This window comes from Lissotriton vulgaris, chromosome 1_1 (assembly GCF_964263255.1).
Source record: "Lissotriton vulgaris chromosome 1_1, aLisVul1.2, whole genome shotgun sequence".
Classification (NCBI taxonomy): Eukaryota; Metazoa; Chordata; class Amphibia; order Caudata; family Salamandridae; genus Lissotriton; species Lissotriton vulgaris.
Window position 1 is genome coordinate 1,668,858,982 of NC_141685.1, and position 24,765 is coordinate 1,668,883,746.

Sequence of the window (24,765 nt, forward strand, 5' to 3'; positions counted from 1 at the left end):
ACATGCCCAGATCGCCATCGCAAAGCTGGCAGTGGGCAAATGCTACGCGCTGCTGGGATCCTTGCCAGAGGAGTGCTTTAGCTACGCCGTCTAGCACTGAGAACCATGTCTGGGGCAAGTGAAGTGGTACATTTTAGAAGACATATAGAAATCGAGGAAGAATCATTATTTTGTAAAGGGTTATACATCCTAGGACATTGAGGGGGAGGGTGCCCCACCAAATGATAGCTGACTGAGCTTTTCAAGTTAGGGGCCGAAGATTAAGGGCCCAGGTGAGTTTGGGGTGTAGAGCAACCCACATGCCTAGATATTTAAAACTGAGTTGGCGGTTTGCCAGTCGAAGCAGTCCCTGGAGGGTACCAGTACCAATTTGGAGGGGTTCCTCTGGATGCATGATGCGCGCCAAACTGCGCGAGCAGCAAAAGACATCTGGGCCCACTCACTGCTGGGTGGCTGAGATAAAGCTGTACATCGTCTGTATAGAAAACGATGTGGTCCTCGTGCCCCCAGCCAAAGTAGTGGGGGTCTGCCCAGACGAGCTCGGCCAGAGGCTCCATTGCCAAAGTAAAGAGTAGGGGAGACAGAGGACAGCCCTGTCTTGTACCAGACTCTATGGGGAGTGTATCTGAGAGGATCTCATTCACTCGAACCCGGAGCAGTGGGGTTGGAGTAGAGAATACAGACCATGCGCCAGAAGAGTCAACACTGTGTGGAAGTAGTCCCAGTCCACTATTTCGAATGCCTTCTCAAAGTAGATAAGTAAAGCTAAATCTGAAGGCAGTCGATGACGGTGGGCCAGAGCTATGTGTAGCAGGCGGATACAGTGCTGCGTGCTACGAGTCAGCATAATGCTACACTGATCGGGATTTACAAGGATCGTTGCAAAAATGTTGACTTCACGGTTGAGGAGCGATATTGGGATGTAATCCGCACAGAATGCGGAGGGAGGTTGTGTCTTGGGTATTATAACTATGGTGGCGGAGTCTAATTCTTACAGGAAGGACCCATCCTGACAGGCCTCCTGGTACAGCGCTAAGAGGTGAGTGAGAAGAGGCTCCTGGAATGTGGTGTAATACTCCATGGGGAAGCGGGCTGGTCCTGGGGTTTTACTCTGTGCCATTCCGGACAGGGCCATGCTAATCTCGTCTACCAAATGAAGTTCGCCCAGCGCGTCGGCCTCATGAGGAAGCAGCTTGGGGAGGGGAATGGATTCCAGGAAGTCCAGGGGTGCTAGCCCATCCCCAGCCATGCGCTTGGCGTATAGTGTTTGGTAATATTGGGTGAAGGGCTGGGCTATTGCAGGAAAAGAACTGCTGAGACTGACCAGCTTCGTCAAATATCCTGGGGAAGATCCTATCTGCTTGTTGTTGGGAAACCAGCCAGTAGTGTAGTTTCCTGTTTTTATCACCCCAGCCGGAGATCCTAGCTGTTGTAGCCCCCCAAAGGTGTTTGGCTGCTTCTCAGGAAAGTAGACTAATATCGTCCAGGATGAGGTTCAGCTGTGGAGGGATTTCAGACCGAGGGTCAGACCCCAACTGCTGCTCCAGTGCGAGCCTCCAGCTGGGCAATCAGTGCTCCACATTCGCACTTCTGGGCCCTAATATAGCTCTTTGCTGAGTCTCGCAATATTGCGTTGCCCGTGGCATTTAGGGTTCCTACACGGTTAACAGAGCTTACATTTTCTTCAAAATAAATTTGCAGCACTGTCCCTAGAGAATCAGGGAATTTCCCGCCTTGAAAGTACCAGGCGTTTAAGTGCCCCATCGGGCGCTGACCCTTGTGAGGGTGTCTAAGGTGTAGGAGCAAGATGCCACGGGGTAGAATCAGTGTCTGAGTCAAACATTGGCAGTCGGAGGCGGGTAAGAAGCCGAGGTCTATTCGAGAGTGAGTGTGATGAGTCGCTGAGGTGTGTGTGAATTGCTGACTGCAAGTGTGCCAGAATATCCTCGAATCACAAAGTCCCAGGGTTGTGGCCCAATCGATGAGGCGGCGTGCACCACCTGCCCGAGGGGCTGCCTGAGCAGTCTAATTCAGGATCAGGCGCCGCATTAAATTCTCCCCCTAAAATTGTGTACCCGTGCGGGAGACGAGTAAGAAGGTGGGAGAGATCATTATGACCAGAGGGCTGCTTAGCATGCTGTACATAGGCACACACTAGTAGGATCATCTGTCCCTCTAAAGAGCCCTCCAGTGTGAGAAAGAATCCTGTGGATCACGGGTTACGCATTTGACCACAAGAGGAAAGGAAAGTAAAGACCACGGCTCTCTTAACTCAGTCCAACAGATCATTAACATTCCATGACTAGATCCTGAAATCCATGTGTGCGTGAGGCAGGGAGTAATAATGGGCACGTCAGGGACACGTCGTGAAAGGATGCCATTCGTGAGACTGCATGCAGAAGTGAAGAAAGTGTGCATGTGCCAACCTAGGGAACAAAAGGTAACAAAAGCTCTCAACATCAATAAAGAAATAAAGCCCCACCCCTCCCCACACTTCTACCCTAGAAGCATCTGTCGCCCTGTAACAAAAGTGTGTTTAAAACATCAGTAAACATAATAAATTGTACATCTTAAGGGGGGGTCTGAAACTCCCACCTTATTGTCAGAGAACACTAAGACTAGCCAACAACCGCCCACAACAGTTTGAGAACTCCCAGCGGTCGGGTAAGTTCAGGGTACAAGGCGGAGAATAAGTGTGCAACATGGTGAATGAGCAAGGGAAGCAACGCTCGATGTCAGAAAAAGTTCTGCCAGTAGAGCCGGTCCCTCCCCATTGCTACGCTCCAGGGTGCAACACTCGGACCATTTAATGTAGAGCACAGGGAAAGGACATGCTCCTTTCAGGTATAGTTCTGTCCCTTCTGGATGACCAATCCAAGACTAATGTAGGTCTCCACGTCCGAAGGTGATAGTTGCCCCCATGTGGTCCCTCGAGTGTCCCTGGATCACAGCTGAAAGGCCGACGGGTAAGGCTAGTGCCTGGAAGTTACACAGCCGATGTAGATCTGTGCAGTTCAAATAATGGGACTAGTCAGAGTGGTTGGTGGTCAGGTCTTCGTAGTGCTGCCTGCCCAGCAGCAGCGCCCCCTTCTTCCTCACCCCAGTCAAAGCTTGCTGCTGAGAAGAGCAGGAGGCTCTCTGGTAGACTGTGCAGGTGAGAGTGACCGGCTGACCCTAAACTCCTTCCTGAATCTGGTTCGCTGTCTACAAACGTTAGGCAGTGCTTGGGGTCTCAGAGTCCCGGGTGTCTCCCGTCTTTGAGGGGGGAGCCAACAGAGTCGTGCAACGGGCGTTCCTCCGTGAGCCATTGCCAGGCCGAGTTGGGTGTGTCAAAGAAAAACGACTTGTTGAGGTGGATCACCCAGAGACATGCCGGGAAAAGCAACCAATACTGTTGTTCTATGGCTCTCAACTTCTGCTTGACGTCTGCATATGAGCGCCTCTGTATCTGGACCTCCCGGGTGTAATCTGGAAAAAGGAGTACTTTTACTTTAGCATCACCGTACCGGAGGTCTGGGCGCTGTCGGGCTTCTCTTAGGATGGTGTCCCTGTCTCGATAGTTAAGGACGCGAGCTATGATTGGACGAGGCAGGGCTCCAGGTGGAGGCCTAGGGGCCAAGGTGCGATGCACTCACTCGATGACAAACCACAGGGACAAACAAGCAGTGGGCATCCAGGATTTCATCCATTGTTCCAACTGGTCCACCACCTGTTGGAGGTCATCCCCCTCCGGGAACCCTATCAAGCGGACCTTGTTCCGTCGGCGCGCTTGGGAATCTCGGCGGTTCGGGTGAGCAGTGTGGAGACCTACTTTAGAGTGGCTACGTCATCTTCTGTCGAGGATATTCGGGACTCTGCTTCAGTCAGCTGTGCCGTGGCATTATGTAGTTCTTGGTGCAGCAAGGCCACATCCAAGCGAACCTCTCCTATCTTTTTCTCCACCGCTGCCTGGGAGGTCTGGATCGTTTGTAGTATCACAGTGAGGTCGGCCGCGGCAGAAGGGCCACATCCCCAGCCGGCGGGCCAGCGGGATCCACCAGAAGAGCCAGTTGTATACTAGTCTATTTTGGTTTGCATCAGTGGTGTGTGGAAGACCTTATTTTTTCCCATCGGTCTGGGTGATAAGTGGCAGGTTTAGTTACAAGTTGTGCTGCATTGGGAACAGAAACAGGTAGAACAAAAGGGGGAGCCGGAGTGCTCGGGCTTCAGGAAAGTCTTTCGAGTCCCCATCTCGAGGGCAAGGTAAAGTGCCACGGGAGGCCCCAGGTGTGACCTGCGGTGGCAAGTCTCTAGTGGAAGTGGGAATCTGGGACAACAATCTCCCCCACAGAAGAGGATAGGGGCCTTGATGACCCAGCTCTTCCCTTCTGGGTCAGCCCCCAGTCCAGAGAGATCCGGATGGTACGAGTGTTCCAGTCGCTCAGCATGGGCCATGCCATCAGCCCCCGACCCCACTGAAGCCGCCAACTCTTAGGGGCCCCTTCGCACCACCACGTCCATAGGGGAGGCTGGCTGGTACCTGGGGATTACACTGTGGGCAGGCGACCCCACTGGGGCAGAAGACGTAGGAACATTGCGGTGGCTCACCTCACGAGCCTCCACTAGCCCCTCGGCCTTACCCCTCTACCTCCAGCCCTTGGGAAGGACTGGCCAACAGTAGCGTTGTCATCCGTCGACAGCAGGGCCCCACTCCAGGACCACGATCCTCCACTAGGCCTCTTGTCCACCGGGCCCGGTTGCAGCACACAAGCAAAAAGGGGTGGGGGCCCAGCCCCAGGAGGCAGGGCCGCGTCTGGGCGATCTCCTCCCCGTGGAAGCAGCCTGATCTAGGAGGTTGCCACCCAGCAGGGCCGGCACGCAGCTCACGCAGGAGCCCAGGGCTGTCTGTCCAGGGAAGACTAGTAGGTGTCAGGGCCCCACAGTAGCACTTAGTCATAAAACAGGGGGTGGGGGGCTTGAGCCTGAGGGACTCGGTCAGTATCGTGGCCACCCCACCCCCTCACAGCCACAAGGCATCCCCAGGTAGTAGTCACGCAGTGGTTCGCCCTTGGCCATTCAGAGGACCCTACCACCCTTCCTGGGAGGCAGGCCGATGGGCTGCAAGACCTCAGCCGGGGAGTTGGGTCAAAGTGGAAGGTTACTCCCCACCAGTCCGTAGGTCCACAAGGGCCTTCGGCCACTCTCGCTGAGGCTCCGGTGGTTGTCAGCAGTGCACACCAGTTCAGCCCAGATCCTAAAGGTTGGTATTGGGAGCGCACCTGGCAGTCCCACCGCCAGCATTACCCAGGTGGCTCATCTTTTCATCAGTGCACCTCCTACGGTTTCCAACCCCAGCGGATCTGCTACAGACTGTTGTGGGGCGCCACAGGGGGAAAAATCTCTGGTATCGCATCGCCTAACCTCACATCCACGACTGCAGGTCTGGATAAAGAGACAGGATCCTCATCATAGGTGTCAAGCCGCGGTAACTGGCGCTGTTTCTAACAACATGGATATTCATGGTGTTAGCGTCATCAGGGTTTCTGTAGAGTCGCGTTGCAGTGTGACCGCCATGTTGGCAGCCTTGATCACGTCCCCTCAATCAGCTGAAAATTACGGCCAACTTAGTGATACAGTAGTGTGCTTACATTGCCTGGTCTGTGTTTCTCCCAGCTGCCCTAATTGTGGTTGTTTTGTTGAATGTCTGGTCATTGTTGTGGTCTGAGTGGCTGTATAGTACCGGGGCATCAACACGGCAGTGGTGTATGAATTAAAACATATTTCTAAAGATAGCTAACTAGATGGGTGAATAATGTATTTTTGCTTCAGATTCTACTCCCTACAACCTAGATAGAGAAAGAAAGCAATGTATGTAAGGTCACACAATGAATCCTTGCAGTGCTTGGTACCAAAATCTCCCAAACTCGGCAATAATAAGCCATAAGAACTGCAGAAGTACTCAATACAAAAAAAGTACCTGAATCCAAGCAAGAACAGCAGGATACTAATAAGGACATTAATCAGCACTTGGCCGTTGCTCCTTCAAAGAGACAAATGCACAAATCGAGAGTAAGTGAAACTGGTACACTTTGACCTATGAGAAGCAGGGAAATGAGAGTGACGATGAAGCCAACCAATGGTAAGTATTGGCCGGGCTCTAAGTCCTTTTTAGTTACATTTTTAAGTATGGAAATATCTTGCAAGCGAAAAACGGATTCTGTGTTGGCCGTCCATCAGGCTTGGTGCAATATGCAGCCTTCGTAGGTAGTTTGAAACCTAGTGGCATGCCTCCTTTGCTCTCCAACATGAAAGAAAGCCTAAAAATAAGTACTGGAAAAACACTGATAGTAAAATAGCAAAAATATGCTTTGGCTGTTGGAGAAAATGGTGTTGATCATTTTTGGGGCTTGTAATTCCTCCACCTGATGTGCAGGTATTTGCATATTAGTCCTGACATTTACCATTTACATAGCATAAGCCATGAAGTAAGTTGTATGTCGATGTCCTAAAAATTATGCGTGGTATTAAAAACCCAATAAATTTGATAATAAAAAAAAACACAAGTTCATTGGCAGCAGATCATTCATCACTGGTAAAACAAGGCATTGTGTACAGTCGACAAGGCAAAGGCAGCCCAGCTGAACTGGGTACGGCATTCCAGATAACCATTACAGATATACAAGATTAGACTGGTCATTACATTGGTAGCAGATTCAACCATTTACCCCACACTTTGCCGAATAAATCGGGGCAGCCCCGGGCTTCGAAGAGAGATTCTTCCTGTATTCCACACCAATCGACCCCTCTCCTCCATCTCTGCACATTTGGTGCCTTAGCCTGGGACCAAAGCGCAGCTATATCTCTTTTTGCCACCGCCACGGCCGTCCACAGGAAGCGCTTGTCTGCTCTAGAGCCATCCATGCCGTCAAACACTCCCAGCAGCAAGCGTCTCTGATCATGGAGAACCTGCCATCCCAGGGCCTGCGTGAGTTCAAGTTCAACTCCTCACCAGAACGGCGCTAAAGCAGAGCATTGCCATACCATGTGATAGAAATTGTCTGGGGTAGATTCACGGTGCGTGCATGCTGGGGAAGATCTCATATGGGCCCGGAATAGGCGCGCCGGAGTGAGGTATGCTGCATGAAGGTAATAAAGTTGGACCAGTTGTGCCTAAAGGGAGTGAAGAAGGGCGTGATGTGGTTGCAGATCAGCAAAGGATCGAATGTGGTCTCCACCCACACGTCTCCGAGCAGCGAGATTCCAATGGGAACCCTTGCAGGGACGAGACCTCTTAACCAGGCCCCATTCCAGAGCGGTGTTTGCCGGGTGAGCTTCCGGTCCAACCGCACATGGCGAAGGGCTGTGCGCCAGGCCATGAGCACCGTCCTAGTGACAGGAGGTAGAGCCTGCGGCACCGGGTGGCCATATAAAAACGCCTGGATCTGCGTAAAGTCCGTTGTATTGAGTTCCACCCGGTATGCTGGTCGGACCAGCCGCCCGCAAACCAATCGTGGATCACGATAAGTCTTGTTGCCAGATAATAGAGGTGGAGATTAATCACTCCCATGCCTCAGTCGAAGGGGGGGATACGACAGTGCGCCAGGGATAAACGTGGTCTCCCTCCTTCCCATAGAAACCGGGTAAGAACGCAGTCTAGTTTCCGAAACCAACTACCCGGGCGGTAGATGGTGATGTTTTGAAAAATGTAAAGAAAATGGGGGAGGATCATCATTTTGAAGAGCGCATTTCTGCCCAGGGGGGTTAAGGGGGAGGGTCTGCCATTTCTTGAGGTCTGTTTTCATCCTGGCGACCAAAGGCGCGACATTCAGAGGCCATTCGAGCTCCAGCAGGAGGGTAACCCATACGCCCAGATATTTGAATGATTGCCTCCAGAGGGGGATATTTGTCTGCCAGTCAATGCAAGCCCGGGAGGGTTGTAAAGGGACCAGGGTTGATTTTGCCGGGTTGAGACGGAGTCCAGAGACCCGCTCGAAAGCGGAGAGGACCTTCAGACATCTGGGGCCAGAACGGTCCGGGTCCGCCAGGTAGAGCAGGACGTGGTCCGCGTAGAGGGCTATCTTATCAACCTGACTCAGGTCCCAGGCCCAACCCCAGATGAGTGGGTCCTGCCGTATGAGCGCCGCCAGGGCGAATAAGAGTGGCGAGAGTGGGCACCCCTGACGCGTGCCCCTCCGGATTGGAAATGTCTCGGAAAGCTCTCCGTTAATGAAAAAACGGGCTCTGAGGTTAGTATAGAGGACTTTGATCAGGAGGCGGAAGGGGAGACCAAATCCCATCCCATCCTCTCCAGCACATCCTCAAGGTAGCTCCAGTCCACCGTATCAAAGGCTTTTTCAAAGTCGATAAAAAGCAACACCAGATACGGGGTTAGGTGACGACGGTGGGCCAGAGCCAGGTGGAGGCGACAAATGCAGTGACGAGTGCCTATGGCTGGCATGAACCCGCATTGGTCGAGATGGACCAAGTCCTGCAGAAGGGGTCGGAGTCTCTGGGCTATCACGGTAGCAAAGAGCTCAATCTCTGTGTTAATCAGCAAGATCGGGCGGTAGTTCGCACAGTCGAGGGAGGACGGTTGCGTCTTTGGGATGACCATTACAGTGGCCACGTCAGATTCAGGTGGGAAGGATCCTGTCTCCGCCACGTGATTGAATAGCTCCACTAAATGGGGAACCACAACATCCCGGAAGGCCGCGTAATACTCTTGGGGATATCCATCAGGTCCAGGCATTTTACTGGGATGTAATAGTGAAATCGCCCTGTGAATTTCCTCTGGGGTAAAGGGGTGATCCAGGGCATCCGCGGGCTCCCGGGGGAGACATGGCAGCTGAGTATCGGTCTCCCCCAGCTGGTCTGTCAGAGGAAGCCCCAGGAGGGCGAACGGCATATAAGGTTGCGTAGTAGTCAGCAAAAGTTTGCGCTATGGCTGAGGATGTCACCTGGCGGACCCCGGTGCCCGAGCAGATTTCGAGAATATTGCGGTTTACTTTGGTATAGGACACTAGGTTGTGGAGGAGCTTGCCATTTTCATCACCCCACCCATAAATACGTGCCACCGAAGAATGCCATAGCATTTTTGCAGATTCTAACGAGATCCGACGAATTTTCTCGCTGGCCACTGCCAATTGTCAAGAGGAGTCTCTGCGACCGGTGCTAGCCGGGCTCTTTCCAGCTGTGCTGCCTGAGATTCCAGCTGCACAAGTCGGGCTGTCTGCTCCACCTGCTTCGCGTGGACCAGTCCTCTGGCCACCCCCAGAACGACAGCCTTGCCGGCCTCCCACAGCGTCCCTGGTGAGGGAACCGAGCCCGTATTAGTGGAAAAATATTGATGGAGTTCCTGCCCGAGATATTTCACCAGGGCAGAGTCCTGCAGGAACCAGGTGTTTAGCCGCCAGGTCGCCCGTGGACCCGCAGAGGAGGCTCCAAGACGAAGGGAGATGGGACAATGTTCAGAGATCCCCCCTGGGCAATATCATTGCCCCAGATCCCAGTTGTCAGTCTGTGGCAGGCATCAGGAGGAGGTCTATACGGGAGTGAGTATGGCGCGCCGCCGATTGTTCTTTGCGGGGGTTCCATACCCTCCACACATCACAAAGGCCCAGGGCCAAAGACCAACCCGAGAGGGTCCTCGCGGAGGCGAGACGGCGTTCCAATGGGGTCCCTGTCGCGTCATGCGGGGCTGCAGGACAGGGTTGAAATCCCCCCGACTACTGTGAGGCCCTGTGGAAAGGAGGAGAGCACCAGCGTGAGGTGTCGAAGGGTGGATCTCATGAGTGCAGAGGGAGTGTAAGTGCATAGGAGCTTCATAGGGCGCCCTTCAATCGTTCCCGAGATGGCCACATACCGGCCCTGTGCATCAGTCTCGGTGTTAGCCAGGGTAAAGGGAAGTCCCTTTCTGAATAAGATGGCCACTCCTCAGGAACCCTGTGCAAAACCAGAGTGCCAGACCCTGTCAAACCAATATCGGGGTAGGAAGTTGCATTGTGTGCCCAGGAGGTGCGTCTCTTGGAGGAACAGGATAGCCGGCGTGTGGTGGTGAGCAGCACGGAGGACGGCAGTGCGTTTGATTCGGTCAAGTAGGCCATTAACATTCCAGGAGAGGATGTGGATAGGCCTATTAAGGGTGTAGGTCATCTAGAGGAGTGATATGCGAAGGGACGGATGAAGGCGTGGGGCCGTGTCCAGCCCGGGAGAGCACCCACCCAGACCTGGGGCCTTAGGATGGGGGTACGGGAAGTGGTGATCTGCTTGTCAACTGTGGAAACATCTAGGGAATCACGGCTGCCAGTGAGAACAACAAACAGCGGCCAGTAGGCGGCTAAAAATAACAAACTGTCGGGAGACAACAGTCTCCCCCTCCCCTCGCCTCCCAACTCCCCCACCCTACACTTCTGAAGTGGAAGCATCTGTCGCCCCAAAATTCCCAACCACTAACTACACCACAAGGAGGTGTTTCACTAATCTAAAACGGTTAGCAACAAAAAATCAAGATCATGGCAGAGCTGGACCCCCCTCCATGTATATGGATGAATGCCAACAGCTGAAAACATGAAGTGCTATAAGTAAGACTAGTAGGATGAGTCAGACCCAGGACTGCAATGGAAGGGCAGGCCCCGACCGGGCCGTACAGTGGAGCCAGGTAGGCCCCCGCTCATGGGGTCAGGAGCAGTCCTGTTGCAGAGAGTCCTGAAGGGTGAATTGTGAGTTACGCAGTCTGTAGCGCTGGTCACACCCCCTCCTCCCCACCAGAGCCATGGATCACAGGGCTCCCAAACAGGTCCGAGTCCGATATGGCCCTCCGCAGACTGACATCTGGCCCGGGGACGCTGCCCATATCGATATGAGATGAGGCGGTGAGGTGGTGGAGGTGGCGCTCTGGTTCGGAGTCTGAGTCGGCGAGCGTTGGGACTGCGCTCCCGGTGAGTGGGAACTCCCTCCTTGGCGGTTGCCCCTTCTTCGAGATACAGTCCGGCGCCGCTGGGACTTGGGCACATCCTGGTTTGGCTGCGTCGGTGTTCTTCGGGTGGGGGAGAGGGCCGCACCAGGCAGGAGTGGCCGTTCCTCCGTGAGCCAGGTCCATGCCGCCTGGGGGGGTGTCAAAGAAGAAGGCCTTTTCCTGGAAGATCACCTTAAGTCGAGCTGGGAAGAGGAGACCATAGCGGAGACCCATAGCCCTGAGTTTTTGTTTAACTTCGTCATAGGACCGGCGTTGAGTCTGCACCTCTCTGGAGTAATCTGGAAAGACCATAATTCTCGAATTCTGGAAGTGTAGCGGTTCCAGCTCCCTGGCCGCCCCAGAATAGCATCTCTGTCCCGGAAGTTGAAGATTCGGAGGATGATGGGACGAGCGGGAGCTCCGGGCGGGGGTCTAAGAGCGAGCGAGCGGTGAGCCCGGTCCGGAGAGTTTCTCTTTGGGCATCCAGGAGCGGACCCAGGTCTCAATGAAGGTATCGGTGCGGCCGTTCTCCACTCCCTCCGGAAAACCCAGGAGGCGCAGGTTGTTTCTTCGTGCCCTATTTTCGGCATTCAGCACTGCGGTGTAACTCCGAAGTCTGTGTCTGAAGGCGGGCCACCTGGGATTTGAGAGTGCCCATGTCGTCCTCCACCGTGGAGAGACGTGACTCTGCTTCCGTGATACGCGCCGTGGCATTACAGAGGTCCTGTCGAATTAGGGCCACGTCCACCCTCACCTCTCCAATCCTGCTCTCCACTGAGGCCTGTGACGTACTTATTGCCTGTAGGATGGTGGAGAGATCTACCCCGGCGGTCCCAGGCACAGTCGGGGATCCGCCACCCGGGTCTCGGTCCGACTTAGTAAAATGGTCCATTTTTGTTTCGGTTGGGGGAATGGGGGTCTTGGTGGTGCGGGTTCTGCCCATGCCCCGAAGAATCAGCTTAGGGTGGTTGGAGAGGGGGGGCACACACCAGCTTCCCGCTCACAGACCCCTCCACCCGGTGTAGTGACCGATCCCTCTCCCACTCACGACGTTGAAGGGAGGAGGTCGCCCTCCAGGAGAGCCCACCTACTGATAGCAGTGGCGGTCCCCTAGGCAGAACCGATGACCTCAAGACCTCGGGCCCTTCCAGCAGGCCCCAGTAGCATGGCCTCACGTGTCCAGGGGGAGAAGGTGGGGCCGGGCGGGGGCATCACCCAACACGGTGGCCGATACGCCCCCACACCGGACCACAACGCACCACTTGGCCACACGAACGGTTGAAAGAAGCGAGACCTCACAGCAGTGGACCCGGGGCAGGTCGGAAAGCCCCCAGGGCCTCGGAGGACGGGGCACCCTGCATCTCCGGTGCCCTCCAGTCAGTGTAGGCTCCACACCGCGCAGAGGTCCAAGCAGCCCGCCACCAGAAACTGCAGAAAGGTCCCAGGCCAACTGCCCCGCTCACCCAATGGATCCAGCAGCACCACGCGCCCCCGCACTGCGATTCCAAGATGGCGGAGGGCGCTAAAGGCAGCAGCAGACAAAAGGAAAACCCGTTACTCAGAGGGACTTCCGCACAACTTTGGTGGATGCACGCAGGTTTCCGCGGCAGACCACACAGTGGCCTCCGGCCCTGGGGGGCAGTCCACCCGTCAAGGCGCCATTACAGATCTCAGTGTCCCTGTCCGCACGGGGGGCACCCCTGCGCCACTCCGGCAGTCCAGCAGCAGGTCCCGGTGGGGGCGACACAGTGCTGGGCCCCTGGCCCCCTCACCTCCCCAGAGAAGCAGTCCAGGTGTCGCTCAGAGTCCCGCTCTCCTCCACCACGCTGGGCCGGCGCCTGGCACTCTCGCACCAAAGCAGGCCAGCCGCGCCACCCAGGCTCCGTCGCCACTCACCGCACTCGCGCCTGCTAGCAGGGCCGGGACAGCGGCGCGGCCTGGTTCAGCAGTCCCCCGCCGTCTCTCCTCCAGCTGAGGTGCAGTTCTTGGGTGTCACAATGCCCGGCGTAGGTCTAAGGACCGGCTCCGCAACCTTCTGCGGCCTCCACCACCTCGGGGGGGGGGTCAAGGGCGCCTCTCAGCGCTCCAGGGCAGCTCCACCGCGCCCGAGGCCGCTCCCCTTCGATCCAGCAAGCAAGGGGCGGAGCCCGCACCTCAACCCCAGGCTCCGCGGCGAGACAGCCAGCCGTCCGCCCAGTCCTCCGCCACTAGGTGAGTCGCGGCAGACAATGCGGGGAAAGAGAGCCCTGGACTGTCCGGCCCGAGGTTTCAGGCCCAAGGACGGGACGGCGAGGGGGCCGCCATCTTTAGTGTTCAGGGCCTTAAGGAGGAGGGGGCCCGCGAGGGCAGCACGGGCACTGGGCAGCCCTCAAAAAGAATCGGGGCGATGCAGGCGGGATGGGGAAGCCGCAGCTGGTAACGTGGAGTTCCGATGGCAGCTGAAAGTGGGTGATGCGAGGCGTATGACGGAGGGGGTCCGGAGCACTCTTAGAGTGCGACCGCCATCTTGACGCCTCAAGCCACGCCCCACAAAAATGATGGATTTACTACTCCACTTAATACTGCTTGGTTTATGGCCCTAACAGGATTCGAACCCATGACATTCAAATCACATAAAGAACTCTGCAGTGTTATATGGCCGTTAGGGTAATTATCGACATTACTAAGTTAGCATGAACTCTGCTGCCATGATGCTGCTTTTGCGCTCTTTGCTACATGACTTTATTTTGCAAGACTCTGTGCCTTTCACATGAGAACTGTCTGCCTTCTGCGTTCTCTGCTTGTTCCTGAAGTTTAGTGTGAACACGATGTGCAAGGTCGATAAACATGCCCCTTGTTATTCGGTTCTGGTCAGTCCCTAGCACCTAGACAAAACATGCTAAACACAGCTGCACTGCTGGAAACTCGTGCTTGGATATTACGGGGATGCATGTTGTTCACACACACTTGGAAGGAAACCTTTCCTTGGAGAAGAGCTATGCTTTTCCTATGAAGTAAAACTTCCATCTGGGCTCTAAGGTATGAAGTCTACTGACAAAGCCCAGAGACCTTCCTTTATAAAAAAAAAACTTCAACTTTCCAAGGGGAGGGTGGCTGGGCTTTATAGTCCACTGTCTGTATATGATGGTATCCCCCTTTATATTCTATGGTATTGTAACAATGCTAACTGTTTTAGGTTTATGCATTTTGCTGTTGGTAGTGGCTAGTATACTGCATTATAAAGCACAATAGTTAAAATAAACATTTCGAACTGTAACTGTGACTCTGACAATTCTTATTGTGGACAAGTATGAGTGAGTGAGCGAAAGGGTATGTCTTGCTACCACGGTTCCTAAGGCAGTCGGAAGGGTTGTGTTCTGGGTTGTCTAATCATTTGTAGCTTCGTGATTATGTAGGTGAACAAATGAGACACTATAGCTAGTCGGTTTGGGGATTTTGGGTATTAAGGTGGTAGGAAGTACAACCCCTAAAGACCAAGGTCCTGTTTTCCTGCGCATAGTTTTGTGTATGTGCAGAATCCCCACAACAGTAGCTAGGCCTGAATGCACTGATCTTTTTTTCCCTGTTGCATGTGGGACAATTTATTGTGCTGCACTTAGTGTAATATTATATAAAAAATATTTTTTTTTAACTTACTTTCCATTTCAGGCATTTGATCGGCTGGAGGGGTGAGCCATAGTTGCAAAACAATGCGTCTTTCAAGTTTATCGTTTTGATTTTTTACCATTCATGAACAAGAAGGTGTTTTGTGATATCGAGTGCCCATGGTAACATGTGGTGTTGTATAAAACCTCCTTAATAAACACTTCTAGTAGGGGCCCTCCTGTATCAGTGGCCTTCTAAAAATCTATGTCTAGAGCTCTGCTTTGACCTGTCTGACTAGCACCCATCCAATGCTTGTGAACTCATGTGTTAAGAGACATTTTAAAGCTTGGGCAAAGTGGGCAATTGTCCAGGGCCCTCACCTTCCAAGGATCCCCCCCTCCCCCGGTAAAGTGAGTGGAAAAGACAAAACTTTGGCCATATTAACATTGCTCATCAAATAAAGTTATTTTTCTAATTTAATTTATGACCATGTTTATTATTACCACAAACCTGAATTAACATTCAGCTCCGTAGTGTTGTCCTCCTCTAGGATTGCTCCTCTGTTTCGGTCTAATCTGTTTTGTATTTGAAGAGGTTAAATGTCTTGAAAGAGTTCTAAAATGAATCGTTTTCCTGACAAAGGTCAGCCCACGGTCAGGATTGGCCAAGTATTGTTATGTTAGGGGGTTCTTCTATAGCGCTCGACTCACCCAGTGGGCATCTCGGCGCTTTCTCTGAGCAAAACCATGAATTCGGAAGGGGAGGAGAAGGATTGGGAAGGTCTGTTAGAATAAAAAAGTTTTCAGATGTTTCCTAAAGTCCAGATAGGAGGTGCTTTTGCGTAGGCCACTGAGAGCTGGTTCCAGTACTTTGGGGCAACATATGAAAAACCTCTACCCCCGGTGCGCACAAGACGAATACGGGGATCTCTAACTAAGCTATGGAGTTAGACCTAAGATTGCAATCCGAAGACAAGCTTCTTTTGCATGTATACGGGCCCCTTGCCTTGAAAGGCCTTAAATGTGAGACAGCAAATCTTAAAGAAGAATCACTTTTTTACTGGCAACCAGTGAAGTTCCCTTAGAAGTGGAAGAGAAAGGGAGCCAGGGGGACGATTTAATGTCATCCTTGCTGCAGTGTTTTGAATAACTTGCAGTTTGGCTAATAGTGTCTCACCTACATCCGCCAGCAAGGCGTTACAGTAGTCCAGCCGGCTAATAACCAATGCTTGGACCATGGTTATACAATGGTTCTCCGGCAGAAAAGGTATTATCCTGCGCAGAAGACGAAGGCTGTAGTAGCAGGAGCTCACCGTAGCTGCTATGTGGTCCTTCATAGTAAGAGATTGGTCCAAATGTAATCCCAGGTTTTTTACCAAGGGATGGGAGCCAATCCCAAGTGGTCAGGCCACCAGTCATCCGCCCAAAAGACCGCTGCTTTGCTCAAGAGCATTCGGTTTTTCCGGGGTTTAATTAAAGGCAGTTTTCCGTCATCCATTTTGAAATGGCCTGCATGCTACTGAGAATCGTATTTTTTCATCTTCAGGATTCAGACCAATTGGGAACATAAGTATTGGTTGGCTTGAGATTATCCCTTGACCTAACGTCTGTCTTCAACCTTAGGAATAGTGTATTGGGTGAAGCTGTAATGGGGTGAGGTCATTGGGAGGCAGTGACATATGACGCCAGATTTCTGTCTATCTTATGTGGTGTGGAGTTGTGCTTGTGTTGGAAGATATTTTTAAGGCTTTGATGGTTGGCGTGCTCCATTTTGTTAACTCAATGATCATCTGTTTTTTGCAGGATGAAAGAGTGGTGGGTCCAAGTTGGGCTTCTGATGGTGCCCTTAATTGCAGTGTACCTTCACATCCCTCCTCCAAACCTGTCTCCAGCCCTCCATACCTGGAGGTCATCTGGGGCATTCTTCACTTTTAAAAACCAACGTATTTTCTACCAAGGTAAGCCACGCCTCGTTTTTTCATTAATGATCCCATATCACTATAATTCTTGTATAAAATGTCTTTTACACAATACTTTCATTAGTCAACAATTTAATTGTCTTCAAATGGGGTTTTGCTCTGATTTCTGTAAACATAATTTTTTGTTCTTAATTTGCTTAGCGCTCACAAAGTAATATCACAACCGAACTCGTAACGCCGTTCAGCCGCTAGTGACACTTTTTTGCATTTTTCCCTCTCGTAATCATATTCACGGTCCCATAAAGCACACACATGGTATTGCTCCTTCTTAGTGGAAGTGCGCACCTGGATTGGTGTTTTCCCACATGGATTGGTGTTTGCCATGTGCTGCTCACCTGCAGACATTCTACATGAGACTGTTGGTTGTGGCTCTCTGTATAGCCCCTTTGCGATGCTGTGGTTCGTTACATCCCAAGCAAGTGAAGAACTGGCCTAGTTGCAGTGATACTGAAATAATACCCTGTGTCCAAGCTAGTGAATACAACTGGTGACATATTGAGTACTTTCTCAATCTTTTTACATATTGTGGCCTATGTCATTGCATGGCTCACGGATGCACGTGTCACCACGGTCTGTGTTTCATTGACTATGGGAGATCTTGATCATCTAGTCTTGCAGGTATGGATGTGTGATGGAGTTTACAGCCTTGAAGTTACCACATCAGATTCTGAAATAAATTGTAGATGAATGCTACCACACCACGCGTAACATACATATCTTCCCTTCAAAAATACTGACAGATTCATGACTATACTTCTGTTGTCAACAAACAAATGTAAAACAAAAGTTGTTTTCAGCTTCACTAATGCCATTAATGATGTTAACGATAAGGATGATGTAATATGGCACTTTAACAGTGATTGTATTGATTATAACATTTGTGACATTATGGGTGAGGTCATGAACAGTGCATCACTTGTTAGCGTAACGTAATTCGCCAAATGGGCAAATTTCACTCTTTAGGTTTTAACAGCCATTTAGCTGAAGTTCTTTTTACAGGTATAAATTAGTGGAGAATCATAACTTAACAAAGGTTTTAGGTTTCATCAGTTAATTATTTGGCTTTTGTACGTTCATATTGTAAATGCTTCTAAAATGCATATACACCTACCTTCAGTGCCGACTTGGTGTGGACGTCCGCTCCAAAGACCCCACCCCTGCCCCCCTCACTCAGAATCAGCAAACTATAGTTCCACTGTTCATAAAAAGATGTGGAAAAACCCTTGCTTATGTATGGTTTTTCTGTGCTTTTAAAATTATGGAAGGGTAGATCCTCACAGAGCACTTTTAGACCTTTGATGATGCACAGTGCTTGCTACAGTTGTGAGCTCCTTCGGTCCTCTCCCTCTGATTTGCTGAAGAAGATAATCTGACTCTTCTACTGCCCTCCGGGATCCCATTTAGCTTAGAATCACCAGCAGATTAAGCAAATCAAGACAGCTGTCAGGAGCCCCAGTCCTTTATTGCAGAAGGAGGGGGTTTAAGTTGAGTGTTGTGAAGGGGTGGGGGTGGGAGTGGTATGACGCTGCTCCCCAGCCCTTGGTGATACTTGGACACTGACAAGGGGCTGTAGGATGGGGGAGCTCATAGCTTAGCCATCTGCTACATAGGCCTTGTTTCAGACTTGCGAGTAGGTCAACAAACACTATTGAGTCCCTGACATTCCAGCAAGGCCATGCAACTTTTCAACCATCCCTCCCATCATAACAGGGCAGGTAACCGATGGGGACAATTGCCACATGGGGGTTTGGGTACCCAGTGCCTGGTACAGACCAGAGGTGCAAGTAAACTTTCTCAATATTGTATTGCAATGTTTATATAGGTGTACTAGCCCTAGGTGGAGGGCAGAAGCGCTTGTCTGCATGGGTAACATGCTACACCATGTAGAATATGGTTGGAACTTAATGTGTTGTCTTTGTTTTGATTCTAATTGGGAAGTGTTTCTATGTCTTGCGCTTATCGTGTTATGGGACTCGGCGCATAACAATGTGATGGATGAAAAAGTATAACAGTGAGGCACACAGTTGATGGTTTTCTGTAATGTGGCAGCTTTTAGCGGTTTTGCAGGTCCCTGCATGGTATATTTTATGATTATAGTCTACTTAGCTGGTTGCTGCTCTGAGATATCCATTTTTATCATCAGGTGAAGCAAACATATTGGAGGGAGACATGGTAGACAGATGTGCCAAGGCGGACTTTGGTAATATCACCCAATATCTGATTGTCCTTGTGAGATGCCAAGAAGCTATCACAATATGTTGCTTGTTGGGACCTGCAGTGGTGGACCAAATTAAAGATCTCTGTTGACCAGCAGCATGTGGCAGATCTCTTCAATTATTCCATGCCTGTTAAGTTGATGATGGGTGGTTTATTGCTGTTGACTGATACAGTACTTTGTGATGGACAAAACCCAATAGACATTTTGTCCTATGTGAGTGTCCAGCACTATCCAAGAACTATGCATCCTGCATTAACTAGAGTCAGTTGCCTGACCACTGAGCATTAGGGTATTAGTACTAGTTTGAGCCATGAGGGTTATATATTGTATTATATTGTAATTGTGTGTTTGTGGCATACGTAGCTGTAGATACACATGCTATGCATACTCTTGCCATCGAGTGTTGGGCCTGGACATGTACAACATGCTTTTGTTCGTAGAAAGTCTTTTGAATCACAAGGTGTAGTGACTCCTCCATTAGACAGTATTGCGCATCAACATCAGTTCCATCTTCAGATTTTTTTTTTCTGCCATCGGATTTGGATGTGCTTTGTTGAGACTTTAGTCGACACAGCATGGCAACATTTGTTGTGGCCTCTCAAGTTTCTTTGCTTCTGGTGAAGAACAATCGCCACACCTGTTTCTTCCAGCGTTGCAGCGCAGTCCAGCCTTTTTCAGTGTCGCTCATCTTAGAGCAGTGATAATCAAAGTAGGGCCCTGGGACCGCTTGGGGCCCTCTTGACTTTACTTGCCCCCACCCCTGGTGAACAGTAGCACAAGCTGCTGTTTAGTGGCTGAGCAATAATATTTTCTTAAAAATGTTAACTAAACGAGCAAGCATTTATTAACCTGCAAATAATGTTTGCTGCTTATTTAACATGTTTTTTCACCTCCTTACACAATCCTTGACCCAACCGGACCCTCTACCTCCACTATGCTGTCATTAGTGCGGCTCTCGGTCACACCACAGACTTGACTTTGCGGCCCGTGGCATATGTTTGGGCGCACACATGTCATGGAGAACGGTTGCAGCGTGATGGAAAAACACCCTTCTGATACTGTCCACAGTGCCACTCATGGACAGATCAACACACAGTCTGTAACCTTTGTCTTTCCCCTGAACACAAGGCATCCTGCTCTGCTTGCCTCTCCTAGAGGTCCAAAAAGATCACCCGAAACCATCAGGATCGGCGCATTGCAAGGCACACAATGCAGCAGCAAAGGGACAAGGAGATCCCCGATATCTTCAGGCAAGATGCTGAGAAGGAGGAAGTCGAGGAGGAGATAGACCTCAAGCAGACAGTAGTGTACAGCCCAGAACCAGAGTTGCAGTTGGAGTCAGAAGAAGTACATTTTAGCTGGCTTCAACATAAAGATATTGCACCCATGTAGGCAATACGGCCCCAAATCATAGCACTCACCGTCCCTCTAAGGCTAGGGCTTCGAGCCCTCATACCCTGTCAACTGGACGGCCACTGCTCTCCAGCCATGGCCTGCACCGATAGAAAGCTTCGGAATCGACTTCGGGCTGACTCCGACACGGAGTCAGCACTCCAAGGCAAAATAGTCAACAGAATCAGCAGGCATATTAACGCCAAAAGACACTTTGGAGCTGAAACATCTATTTGTGCCGAAAGCCGTGTTGTACGCCAAATCTCCTTCAGACCGAAAGCCAGATCAGCATTTAAAATAAGCTTGACTCTAAAGCCAGCATCAGAGTTGAGGCAACCGTTGATGGGCAAGTGCACTTAAAAGCCTAAACAAGACTCTGGCTCCGAGACAGATTTGTAGCCGAGACATACAGGAAAGCACAGTTGTGCCTCGACAGCAGACTTGGAGGTGTAGTGGCCTATCCTGGAATGGCTTTGACAAGGACCTGGGTTCTCAACAACGATGCCTGGGAATTAATCCACATACAGTGAAAATCATTACCAAACCTCTACTTCAGGTCCAGCAGACTCCTCCTTGAAAAAGACAACTCACTTTTGAGGAACAACTAGCAATGGAAACACCACCAACCAAGCAGAAGAAGAGACAGTACCGGGGTATAAGCTTCCATCACAACTATCTGCTTTCCCTCCTCTTCCTTCTACACCTCCTCTGCCACCACCTCAATCACCACAGGGTTCGTACCATTCATATTACAGAAAGGATAGCCCACCCCTTTTAGATTATGAGGATGTCTCCTATCCACAAGATACTATAGAGGACCCATGGGAGGAGTATGAGATTGTACCTCTGGGACCTGATGACCTGAATTGATACTCTGCAAAACCTTCTCCTCCTAACAAAACCACCTCCCATCACAAGGTTATTCAAAAGGCCAGTGCAATTCCATAAAGTAGACCTGCGCTCAACCAAAGAGTAGGTTGATTTCTTATTGAAACCCTTTCGCACAGAAAGACTCCCACTTCCTGCCCAGGTATACTAAAACCAACACAAGAAGTATTTGAAGGCTAGGGTTATTTCACCAAGGGTGGATAAAAAATACAAAACCTCGCCTACCTATCATACTTTACTGGCCAGCATCCCCTGACTCGCTAGTCGTACATTCTGCACATAAAATGGAAAATGCCCAGGAGACTGGAGATGCTCAGCCCCCAGAAAAATAAAGCAAAAAATATGATGCAGCAGGATAGAGGGTTGCAGCACAATTGGCAACCCATTGGCATATTGCCAATTCGATGGGACTCCTAGCATGTTAGGATCGTGCTCAATGGGATGAGATGTGGGAGCTCATACAGCAGTTACTGGAGCAAAATAAGCAGAGGGCGTAAGAATTAGTTTCAGAGGGCCAGGCAATTTCAAATACATCGATTTGTTGTGCCCTTAACACGACGGACACTGCCACAAGAGGATTTGATAATAGCCTCCTCATTAGAAGGTGTTTCAGGGATTCTGCACGTACACAGAACTGTGCGCAGGAAACCAGGACCTATTCTGTATTGGTGTACCAGAAAACCCACCTCAGTACACAGAACTCCAATCTGACTAGCTATAGTGCCTCATTCATTCTCCGTACTGCAGCGAAGCTACCAATGATTAGACATCCTAGAACATGTCACTCCGTCCCTCTCAGGAATCGCGGGAAGAACAACACTCTTTTGTTCAAACACTCATACTCATACCTCAATGTGAGTAAACAGAGACACAATATAGTTTAAAATGTTTGTTTTAACTAACATGCTCTACAATGCAGTAGACTAGCCAACACTAGCAGCGAAATGCATAAGAACAATATATTCAGCATGGTTACAACTCCATAAAGCTTAAACGGGGCAATCATTTTATAATGATAGTTGAAACAGGGCTACAGCGCCATACCACCCTCCCGGTGCTACAAGCTAGTTTATTATAATTATAGAAGACCTCTAGGCTTTGTCAGGGGGACCCCATACCTCTAAGTTTAGATGCAAGGAATCACATCGCAGGACAAGCACAGCTCTTCTTCGTTGGAATGAATCTCTCCACATGCCTTTTCATGCATGAAATGCCATATTAAAAGCACTCGACTTTCAATAGTGCAGCTGTGCTCTATGTTGTGTCTATGGGCGCGGGACTGACCAAAGTGAATCAACAGCATATATTGTTTTTCGACCTTGAACACGCTGTGCAGACTAGGAGTTCGGTGTACCTCTAAATGTGTGAAGCGCAGACAGTTCTCATGCACAAGAGCATCAGCAGTTTATCCACGAGAATATAGGCATGTAATAACGTGCGCAAAAGCGGCAAGATGGCTGCCAACCATAAATGAACTAATGCTAATTTAGCAATGTCTGCAGTTAATTCTATGACCTCACTACAAAGGCATACTTGGCTTAAAATCTCAGAATTTAAGCCAGAGGTTCAACAGCACTTATTCAACTTGCCATTTGATGGAGACCATCTTTTCGGACCGCAAGTTGATCAAATGCTGCAAAAAAATCAAAAAAGACACTGATAAAGCCAAGGCAATGGGAGCATTACAATCTCCACCACCTCGAACACATTGTCCTCGCCCACAGTTTCGTAGGGGCTTTCACCACCACATCCCCATATGCGCACACCTCTTATCAGAGGCAGCTGCAGCAGGCCCAGCCTACTAGAGGGTACATGAGGGGATCATATAGAGGGAGTAATAACAGAGGCAAATGTAGGGGACTAATGGCTAAGTCAACCACCCCTGCCAAACATTGACTCCCTTTCCCTTCCCACTGACCATTCAACACCTGTCTGGGAAATACTGCAGGGGTTCTTACCACAATAGCGCAACATCTCATTGGGCCAATGGATTTTAGATATTGTGGAGCCACATGGCTGTTGCCCGGAGCTCACTGTAACACCACCAAACATACCACCATGACAACACTGCCTTTCCTCATATCATCTGCAACTTCTCAACGAGGAAGTAAAAGCTCTACTTCGTAAATGAGCCATAGAGCCAGGGCCACACACCACAAAAACCCAGGGCTCTGTATTTTCTAATCTCCAAAAAGGATTTTTCGTTCAGGCCCATACTAGACCTGCGGCCTCAACAAATACATACGTTCAGAGCATTTCCAAATGGTCACACTCCATGATGTCACACTGATCCTAAAACAAGGCAACTTCACCACTTCCCCGAATTTAAAGGACGCCTGCTTCCACATACCAATGCACCCAGCACATAACCATTACCTCAGGCTCGTGGTAAGTGGCCAACATTATCAATTCAGAGTTCTGTCCTTCAGGGTCATTACAGCACCCAGGGTATCCACAAAATGTTTGGCAGTGGTTGCAGCTCACTTGAGAAGGAGCGGCTTCCACCTCTTCTTGAATATGGACCATTGGCTGATAAAGTGAGCCAGCAAAATACACTGTATATGAGGTTCACCTTAAATTTGGGCAAATCCCATCCATTGGACAAGAATCCAGAGCACACTTCGTGTATCAAATTGAATTTCAAACTTTAAACGGTCAAATGGTTAAAGCGATGGGATAGATCATACACGCATAAGTATTTCAAAACGAATTTTATTGTTCAACAGTGTTCTTTCCTCAGAATCACTGTGTGTATCACTCTAGCCTACACGTGTTTCATCACAGCATGTGGCTGTGAATCTTCAGGGCTAAAAAGGATGTATAAAAGAAAAAACATAAGAAACAAAAGGAAAAAAATCAAAAGTACAAATAATATGTGTGGAGGGTGGGGACACCAGTGAAGTGGAAACCAAAAAAGACGGGGATGGGAAAAAAAGGAGACAGAAGGTGACTTATGGTAAGAAAACTCACGAGCAGTTATTTCTAACGGGTCTATATTATTGGCGCGTGTGATAGGTTGTGTGTAGTGACATACGGCCTTAAGAGAGGTTGCTATATCTTATGATAGGTGATAGATTCATAAGTTAATCATATGCATATAAATTGTGGCGTGCGGTGACTTTTCACGGTTAAGTATTGTCCATTTGGTGGTCTAAACCTTAAACTTTCCTTCATTTGAACTGTTCCAAGCCTCAAATGGGCATACAATTAAATCAAGTATCAACTGAGTATTTCAAAAAATGGGTTCAACATTTCAAATCATTAAATGACAACGGAAAAACATTAGGTATACGACTGTGTACAGTTGCGAGAAATATATCTGAATAAGTCACTGTTATAGAATACGAATCTAGTACCCTCTTGCCTTGACATAACCAACTTTTGTACATTAATGGGACAAGTGTCCATGCATAAGTAAGTGTATACAATTAAAACAATCAAGAAAAAACGTCTATCCTTACTCAAAATCTACACAGTAATCAAACTAATCATGCTATTCGTCCAGGCATATTCTCTGTTTTACAGCGAGTACTTTGCGTAATGGCTACTGTCAAAACTCAACACCCACAGTATTCACACCAAACATGCTAATTGTGCAGACATATTCTCTTGTTTTAAAACGGGTACATAGCGTGTTAGCTTTCACCAAGAATGAAAAAATGCCTTAATGCTATTCTTAATCATACTCGTATCCACCTAAATGCTTCATGAAAATGGACAAAAATTGAAATATTCACTTATAATTAGTTTGAACACTTGCTACGACAGAAC

General features: G+C 49.8%; 1 protein-coding gene across 3 annotated transcripts in view; it reads left to right on the plus strand.

The window, feature by feature from the left end:
• MEST (mesoderm specific transcript) overlaps positions 1-24,765 on the plus strand; it is a 342,266-nt gene that overhangs the window by 88,257 nt on the left and 229,244 nt on the right. For all 3 annotated transcript variants that reach the window (XM_086918914.1, XM_086918913.1, XM_086918915.1), the window contains one exon: positions 16,321-16,475. In XM_086918914.1, the coding sequence (XP_086775040.1) occupies positions 16,322-16,475 (154 nt within the window). In that variant the 5' untranslated portion in view covers position 16,321. The remainder of the gene's footprint in view (positions 1-16,320; positions 16,476-24,765) is intronic.